The 9,172-nt window shown below is 45.2% G+C and overlaps 1 protein-coding gene across 3 annotated transcripts in view; it reads right to left on the reverse strand.

Moving 5' to 3' along the window:
* Positions 1–88: 88 nt before the first annotated feature.
* LEXM (lymphocyte expansion molecule) overlaps positions 89–9,172 on the reverse strand; it is a 21,363-nt gene continuing 12,279 nt past the window's right edge. For 2 of the 3 annotated variants that reach the window (XM_029948711.1, XM_029948710.1), the window contains exons 10-11: positions 7,823–7,874; positions 7,402–7,503 (exon numbers count right to left, since the gene is read on the reverse strand). In XM_029948711.1, the coding sequence (XP_029804571.1) occupies positions 7,444–7,503; positions 7,823–7,874 (112 nt within the window). In that variant the 3' untranslated portion in view covers positions 7,402–7,443. Of the gene's footprint in view, positions 265–1,249; positions 1,395–7,401; positions 7,504–7,822; positions 7,875–9,172 lie in introns of those variants that run through there. The other variant, XR_003912140.1, reaches the window with a different exon arrangement.

The raw sequence follows: 9,172 nt of genomic DNA on the forward strand, positions 1-9,172 counted from the left end.
AAAAAAATAAATAAATGGGAAAAAAACAATAAAAAATAAATATTTGTGGGATTCAGTGAAAAAAAATAAAAACAATTACTGAGATTTTTATTAATGTTGCCTTCAATCTACAGATCAACTTGGGAGGAACTGACAGCCATATTGAACCTTTTGATCCATGAATATGGTATATCTCTTCTTTATTTAAGTCTTCTTTAATTTCCCTTGGCAGTATTTTGTAGTTTTCAGCATAAACATCTTGTATATCTTTTGTCAAGTTTATACCTAGATATTTCAAAGTTTTCAGACTATTATAAATGGCATTTTAGATTTTCAATTTTTGACTATCACTAATAAATAGAAATATTTGGTTTTGATATACTGATCTTATTTCTGGAAAACTTGCAAGGCTGATTTATTAGATCTAGTCTGCACCTATTTCGGCTCATCAACTTTTTTGAGGACTTATAGGATGTTTTTTTCACATAGGCAATGTGTCTGTGAATAAAGACAGTTTACTTCTTCTAAAACAGTCATTTTGACATGAGTAAGAAAGTAAGTGCTTTTTATAAAGCACTCTGGAGAGTGAAGTGTTTTTTATCATTATTGGAGTTTTGTAGCTGAGGCTGTGATGTCCCAGCCTCCATTTTTTTTCTAGGGACAACATGCTCCTTCCATCCTGCACAATCTCTCACTGACACAAAACAGTGAGGGAAGCAGATGAGGACATTGTGAACAGCCCCACAGACTCATTTTTGGGCTAGACTGGTGTGTTCACAAGGCTGAACTCTAGGGGTGAAACTGATTGTTCCCAATGGCTGCACATTGCCTGGAGGCCAGCAGCTTCCTCATACATAGCGTTAGGCCCTTCTGAGCTTCCAGAAGCATCCTGGGATGGAGATAGAGAGCACCAGAAGGGGGCCTACAGCTGTCTTATGATATATGCTACACCTGCCCACCTCTTTTTGGATTTTAAAAATCAGGGAGTCAAGCAATTCGACTTTGGAAGAAGTTCCAAGAGTATCAACCACATTCCACCCATTAGTCCATCTGCTACCTGGCTCCTATGTTCGTGTCACTGGCTAGTTTGAATTCTCAGGATAACTGATCTTTCATACCAAGAGACATCTGACCCCACCTGTCCCAGCAGACCACATGATCTCCAGGTAGATGTCTGCAGCAAAAGTGTTCCCATCATATCCTTCCCCTCCAGGCATTTCCAGGTGTCCTTTCTCCAAGAACCATCCCCCCTCCCCCAACCCACTCCTACCCTCCCATTCCCAAATTTGTCTTCAGGCTTTTGGGCCCTCTGGTCATCACAGGCTGTCCTTCATATGCAGCTTTAAGGAGTAGGATCTGAATTGTAATCCACTGTTGCAAGGTGCTTCCCCTTAGTAAAAGGCGTGATCCTTTCCCTTTAAAAAGACAGAAAGAGAAAATGAAATTTGTCCTTTGGAAGGAAGTGAGCCCCCATCCTTGGGAGGGGCACCCATGGGGGATGAAAAGGTAACTGTTGTTTGTGCTTCCCAAGGGATCCTATATTGAGTAGGAGAACAAAATTGATGACTTTCAGCAACAAAACAGCCTGGTCGTAAGAAACAGTTTGGCTCATTAGAGCCCCAGGTTTTTTTTTCAAGAACTCCATACACCAGAGGGTGGGCCAGATGAAGTAACAGGACCTGGCTGGCTGGGGGGGGGGGGGGGGGGGGGGGGGGGGGCAGCTGGCTCCATAGGTACAGTGTGCGACTCTTGATTTCAGGGTGGTGGTGAGCTGAAGCCCCACATTGGGTGTGGAGCCTAGGAAGGATGGAAGGAAGGAAGAGGGACACCTGGGTGGCTTGGTCAGTTGAGCGTCTAACTCTTGATTTCAGCTCAGGTCATGATCCGAGGGTCCTGGGATTGAGCCCCCAGTCGGGGTCTGCACTAAGCATGCAGCATGCTTAAGACTCTCTCACTCTCGGGGCGTCTGGGTGGCTGGGTCGTTTAAGTGTCCGACTTCAGCTCATGTCATGATCTCACGGTTCACGGGTTCAAGCCCCATGTCAGGCTCTGTGCTGACAGCTAGCTGAGAGCCTGGAGCCTGTCTTTGGACTCTGTGTCTCCCTCTCTCTCTCTGATACTCCCCTGTTCACGCTCGCTCTCTCTCTCTCTCTCTCTCTCTCTCTCTCTCTCTCAAATAAAATTTTAAAAATTCTTTTGAAAGATTCTCTCTCTCTCTCTCTCTCTCTCTCTCTCTCTCTCTCTCTCTCTCTCTCTCTCTCCCTCTCTCCCTGCTTTGTGAATGTGCTCTCCCTCTCTCTCTAAAAAGGAGGGAGAGATGGAAGGAAAGAAGGCAGGAAGGCAGGAAGAAGGGAAGGAAGGAAGGAGGGAAGGAACATTAAAATTAGACATTTGTCTAAAAAAAAGACCCTGGCCACCAGAAAGGTGGCCAGAAGCAAGATGTGATCCATTGGTCAGGTCAGTGAGGTGTACTTAAGAAACACCTACTGCCTACACAGCTCTGAAGAGTAAAAATAAAAGGCTACCTTTCCCACAAGGGGGTTAAATCCCAGGCTGCTGGGCTGAGCGCCCAGAACCCTGTGGTTTGGTGGGAGGAAGCAGGTGAGGCTAGGGAGTGAGAGGTGAATCAGATTAGCTGTCACTATGCATCCTAGAAACAGACTTCACAACTCTCCCACTCTCGCCCTTCCTCGCCTGGCAGGCCCATGCTTTGAGGACCTACTGTGTTCTGCCCCCAACACCTGACCCAGGAGGAGGGGCTGAAGCACAGGGCCAGAGTCAGAGGTGCGTTTTCACCCCTGCATTTACTTGGAGGTCACTTCCACACCTCCAAGCCTCACTTACTCCTGTATAAGATGGGAAGGTGGCGCTGACATTGACCTTTGCCTTCTCTAGCAGGCACAGTCTGAGGATTTGTATGCGTTTCCACCCAGAGGATCACAACCAGCGCGCCCTCAGCCGCAGGCACGGATTAACAAGAGGCATCAGCACTGAGGGGTGGTGGGGGCCAGTGAGAGGGCTCCCAGCCACCCAGTTTCCATTCATCTTCATTAATTCTTGACTCCTGCTTTATTTTTATGTGTCTTGATTTTTTTTTAACCTCTAGGGTCAAATGATTGCCTTTTTTGGTTTCAATCTTTCTTGGTTAATATTACAAACAATCAGAAGTTATAAATTTTACACCAGCTGGTGTTTTTTTAAATTTTTGTTTGAGAGAGAGAGAGTGAAAGTGAGCAGGGGAGGCAGAGAGAGAGAGAGAGAGAGAGAGAGGGAGAATCCCAAGCAGGCTCTGCACTTGCAGCATGGAGCCTGATACAAGGCTTGAACCTATGAACCGTGAGGTCATGACCTGAGCTGAAATCAAGAGTCCGATGCTTAACCAGCTGAGCCACCCAGGCACCCCACTCCAACTGGTGTTTTGACAATATTTCATAGATTTTGATAAAGAGTTTCTGTGGCAAATAATTTCTAAAGAGTGTGTCATTTCCATTGTGACTTCCTCTTAAACCCACGAGCTATTTACAAGTATGCTGTCTAATTCCAAGTACTTGGTTTTGGGGACTATCCTTTTATTATTAATGTTTTGTTTTATTGCACTATGTTTAGAAAAAGTGACCTCAAATATTCTATGTAGGATATTTTAAATTTAGACATTTTTAATTAGGCTTTCTTAGAGCATCAACTTTTTTTTTTTTGGTTTACTTACTGATTTTGAGAGAGAGGAAGTGCATGCATGCAGGGGAGGGGCAGAGAGAAAGAGAGAGAGAATCCCACACAGGGTTCAGAGTCTGAACCATGAGATCATGACCTGAGCTGAAATCAAGAGTCAGATGGTTAAGCGTCCCAAGGATCAACTCTTATAAGTCTTCCATGAGTAACTCAAAATAACGTGGAGTAAAATATGCTGACTCAAATCCTCCAAATAATTATTTGCATTGACCTATCTGTCAAATTCTCAAACAAGTCTCTTCAGAATTCTCATTATGATTGTGGGAGCTCATCACTGTTATTTTGGGTGTAAAAGTTCAAAGTTATTATAGCTTCTTTATGGATTTTATTGTTTATCATGATTACTCAGCTTTGCCCCATTTCATATATTTGCCTTGAATTCTACTTTGCTTCATATTTTATTACCACTTTTTCTTTTTGTTGTTGGTTTTATTTATCTGGTATATCATAGCCAGATATAGTCTTACATATTATGTCTTCCCCTTTCTTGAGCTCTCCATGCTAACTCATTTTTCATTTAATCAGAGCATATCCCCTAATAATCTTTCCAGAAGGATACATTTGGTATACATCCTAAATCCTTATGCATCTCTATTTGCCTTGTACATGAATGACAGTTTGGCTAGATAGAGAATTCTCTGAACACTGTTCTCTATCCGTGTTTCAGAAAAGAAGCCCCGAACCTGTCTGATTGTCTTTTATTTAAGTTGTAGGTGGTCTTTTCAGATATGAAACTTACAGGATTTTTATTTTTACCTTTGAAACTCAGAAATTTCACCATGTTTTAAGTGAACTGAAGCCATACACTAATCCATACAATAATTCTCCCTTCTGAAATCCCACTAAAACAAGAATAAAGGAATAAAAATTTTAAAGCATATTCCCCACAGGGACAGAATAGAATAGAAGGAGCAGCAGTAAAGAAACAAATGTTTTGGAAGTTAAAAAGCAGATGGGAAAACAGCAACTAACTTACCAGACCCGAGAGAGCTGAACCCTAAGCCGGCAGGAGATACATTCAGGAATTCTCTCACTCCAGAGAATGAAGAAGTAGCAGCACCACGTCCCTCGGGAATGGGAATGAAGGTGAAACCAAAAACAAGGCTGTCGATTGAGAGTTCACGTAGCATGTTTCTCTCCCCATTCTCTGCAGCCAGATGAGCGTCCTTCATGAATGAAGGCTGGGGAATTTATTCTCTAGAGACAGAGGGGTCTCTACACAAGGTGACACAGGCACAGGTGATATCCTGAGAACCATATTTAAAACAGAACCAAGTGGGGGTGCCTGGGTGGCTCAGTCGGTTAGGCGGCCGACTTCAGCTCAGGGCATGACCTCCTGCTTTGTGAGTTCAAGCCTCACATCAGGCTCTGTGCTCACAGCTAGGTGCCTGGAGTCTGCTTCAGATTCCGTGTCTCCCCGTCTCTTGCCCCCCCCATACTCTGTCTCTCTCTCTCTCTCTCTCTCTCTCAAAAATAAAAATAAACATAAAAAAAAAAAACAGGGCACCTGGGTGGCTCAGTCAGTTGAGTGTCTGACTTTGGGTCAGGTCATGATCTCACGGTTCATGACTTCAAGCCCTGAGCCCGGCAGGGCTCTCCGCTCTCAGTACAGAGCCCACTTTGAATTCTCTGTCCCTTCTCTCTCTCTCTGCCCCTCCCCCAAGTGTGCGCATGTGCGCTCTCTCTCTCTCTCTCTCTCTCTCTCTCTCTCTCTCTCTCTGTCAAAAAGAAAGAAAGAGCTTACAAGGGAATCCTTTATCCCACCTTATGACCTACATACCGTGCCTTGTGACACAGTCTTCCTGACCCAAGAAAGAGCCCCAGCAGGTCAGGTTTATGATGCCAAACCGCAGCCCTAGGGAGAATCACACACCAGCCTCACAATTAGACACCCACAGCGACCTGCTGGGTGGCTTCCATTCAGCAACATTCATTGGCCTTAATTAAACCTGACCACGTTCCTGTAGGGTATAAATCATTACCCTTTTACAGATGGGAAAACTGAGGTCTGAAAAGCAAAGAGTGACTCTTGGCTGGAGTTGACTCTAAATGGAGAACCTATCATCTGTGTCGTCTGTCTCAAGAGCATTTGTCCCCTAGGTGCCTCCCCACCTCCCCAATTATAAAAATGTTACATGTTTATTTTGACAAATCTAAACATCTCAGAAATAAAACAAAGTAAATGCAAAAAGGCTCTGGTAACCCTCCACAGGTGACCATGGGCAACAGTCTGGTGCCTACTTCTCCAGAATGTGTTGTCTGCACGTGCGGAAATATATTTTTAATAGGATTATTCTCCCATTTTTAATATTCATATATATTTACCCTTCCAGATGAAATGTATAATAAACGTATCCGGTTCTCCCTACTAGCCTCCCGAAATTTGGTAAAATGGCATTAAGTGTGTACATCCATGGGGAGAATTACTGTTTTTCCAATATCGAGTGTTTCCATCAATGAACATGGTATTCTGTCTAGTTTTTCTAGCCTTTTTTGACATCTTTTAGTAAAGGTTTATATGTTTCTTCATGTATGCCTTACCTATACCTTATTAAGTTTATCCCAATGCATTTTATCATTGGTACAGCTACTAAGAATGAGATCCTTTCCTTCTCAGTTATGTTTTCTATTCATTGTGGCTGCAGTATCAGAGGAAACTTCATCTTTACAGTTTTGTCTTTTTTTATTTTTTTAATGTTTATTTATTTTTGAGAGAGAGAGACAGACAGACAGACAGACAGAGCACAAACAGGGAGGGGCAGAGAGAGAGGGATCCAAAGCAGGCTCCAGGCTTTGAGCTGTCAGCACAGAGCCTGATGCAGGGCTCAAGCCCACAAACCAGAAGATCATGACCTGAGCCGAAGTCAGACACTTGACTGACTGAGCCACCCAGGCGCCCTGCATCTTTACACTTTTAAAATGAACTCTGTTGGGGAAACCTGGATGGCTCAGTCGTTTGAGTGCCCAACTCTTGATTTCAGCTCAGGTCACGATCTCACAGTTGGTGAGACCGAGTCCCGTGTCAGTCTCCATGCTGACAGCTCAGAACCTGCTTGGGATTCTCTCTCTCTCTCTCTCCCCCTCTCTCCCTCCCTCTCTCTCTCTGCCCCTCCCCTGCTCATGCTCGCTCTCTCTCAAAACAAATAAAATAAACTTCAAAAAAATAAAAATAAATAAAATGAACTCCCTTGGACTATCATAGGTAAATACATTATAAATTGTGCTAATTTGCTCTTCCTTACCAATACTTATATTTATGATTTGTTTTTCTTGTCTTACTGCATTTGCTCTACAACAAATGCTGAAGAGTGCCGGCGACACAAACAACCTTGTCCTGTTCCTGATTTCATGAGAAGCCTTAGAATTTGACTGTCACATTTACTACCTCGGCCTCTTCTTTAAGAGCCCCCACCCGTCCTCAGGACTCAAATGTCCTCCTATTTCTCCCCATCCCTGTCACGCTGCCTTCTTCATGGAGGCTTTTCCTTAGGGTTTTGACAGCAGAGGGTGGGTTAAGCTACCTCGGTTCCTTTTCCTGGGTGACGTGCATCCCCAGGCTCTGCAAAGCGCTCGCCCCTTCTACAACTAAAACGCAGAGTTCTGCAAAGGCATAGCAGCTGCTGAGAGACCAGGAACTCGCCCCCCCGCCCCGCCCGCCGAGCAGCATCCGCAGACGCGCATCCTCACCCCTAGTCCTCCGTGCACACTCTGCAAGGTGGGTTCTTTAGGTCACTCTCATCGTTCCAAGGAAGGTCTCCCTCCAAGTAACTTGTCCCAGGTCACACAGCTAAGGAGCTGACAGAATTCAAAAGGAAACCCCACAACCTCACAAACTGAATGTTGGGTGTGATTACAGAGGTCAAGGGGAAGCGTGGACGCAAGGGGAGGGCAGATGTTCAGGAGAGAGTGTCTACCGTGGATGGGACATCCTTCCCTTCCCTGGAGGCCTTTGCTGAGCAATGGCTTTTGCTGACAGGGTGGCCGGAGAGGAAGGGCAAGAACCAGGGCACAGAGCTCTTTCTAGAACCCTCAAATCTGCACGTGGGCATTGACTTAAGGGAGGGGCCTGTCCTAGGAACAAAGACTAGAGATGAGTCCCAGCTCTTTCACTCACCCGCTGTGTGACCTCGGGCAAGTTGCTCCCGTCTCTGGTCCTGGTTGAATACCTATAAAATACCCAACCACCTGGACTAGAAAGAGCAAGAAAATGCTTTTGCACATTCAAAGTGTTCCATTTGATCTTCTAATTTATTTTGTGAGGGAAAAAGAGACTCAGCATGAGCCAGGAAGGGGCAGAGAGAGAGGGAGAGAGAGAATCCCAAGTAGGATCCACACTGTCACCTCAGAACCCGATGTGGGGCTCGACTTCACAAATCATGAGATCATGACCTGAGCCAAAATCAAGAGTCATACACTTAACCGACTGAGCCACCCAGGTGCCCCTAAAGTGTTGCATTTGATTTTCAATTAAACAAAGCAGATGAATCCATGCATTTCTCTCTACTCTCTCTTCTCTCTTCTGTAATCTGCTAAAAGCACTATACAGAATGTTTCTTAAAAATAGACAAACAAGAAAGGGAGAGGCTGGTATCAGGGGACAAGGGTGTAATGTGGTTTTTTGGGAAATGGAGCAAGCTGCTTGCAATAGGGGGAGCCAATGAATCACCCGCTGGTTCCTCCAAGGCCCCAGAGAGAGCCAGGCACCATCGGACCTGCACCTCCAATGGCTAAAAACAGAGGGAAAATGAGATACACACACAGACATACACATTGCTGCTCGCCCACCAGGCACAGTGGAAGATGGACAGACAGGCACCCTAGTCAGAGCAGACAGTAGGTAGAAATCCTTAACTGCTTGAGATCTCCCTAAACACCAGCAACCACATTCCCCCAGCCCAGGATGCAGGATCCTTTTCTAGAGAAGCTGAATGGTCCCACAGGAAACACCTAGGAAAGGCGACAATGAAGGTCCTACAAAAGAATGACTAGACCTCCATCTAATCCCTCCTGGTGAAGCCATCAACTGATAAGCCCACACTCACAGCAGAGTGCAGTGCTTTCCTCTTAAATGTGAACAATACAAGTAAAAGAAATAAGGAACTTGGAAGAAGCACAGGGCATGCTGGGAGCAAAAGGACACCAAAGAAAAACTGTCATCGTTACCTCTAGATTAAAGAACATACTGCATACAAGACACTGAACTGGGTGCAAGGAAGAGGGAAGGGGAGGGAAGGGGAGGGGAGGGGAGGGGGGGAGGGGAGGGGAGGGGAGGAAGAAGCACCCACAGAACACTCAGGGACTCTTTTTTTTTTTTGAGAGAGAGAGGATGCAAGTGAGCAAGGGGCAAAGAGAGAGAATTCCAGGAGGAGCAGAGAGAGACAGAGAAAGAGAGAGAAGTGGAGCTCACCCAGAGTGGAGCTGGAGCTCACGAACCATGTGATCATGACCTAAGCCCCCCGGGGAG

Source organism: Suricata suricatta, chromosome 8, assembly GCF_006229205.1.
Source record: "Suricata suricatta isolate VVHF042 chromosome 8, meerkat_22Aug2017_6uvM2_HiC, whole genome shotgun sequence".
Classification (NCBI taxonomy): Eukaryota; Metazoa; Chordata; class Mammalia; order Carnivora; family Herpestidae; genus Suricata; species Suricata suricatta.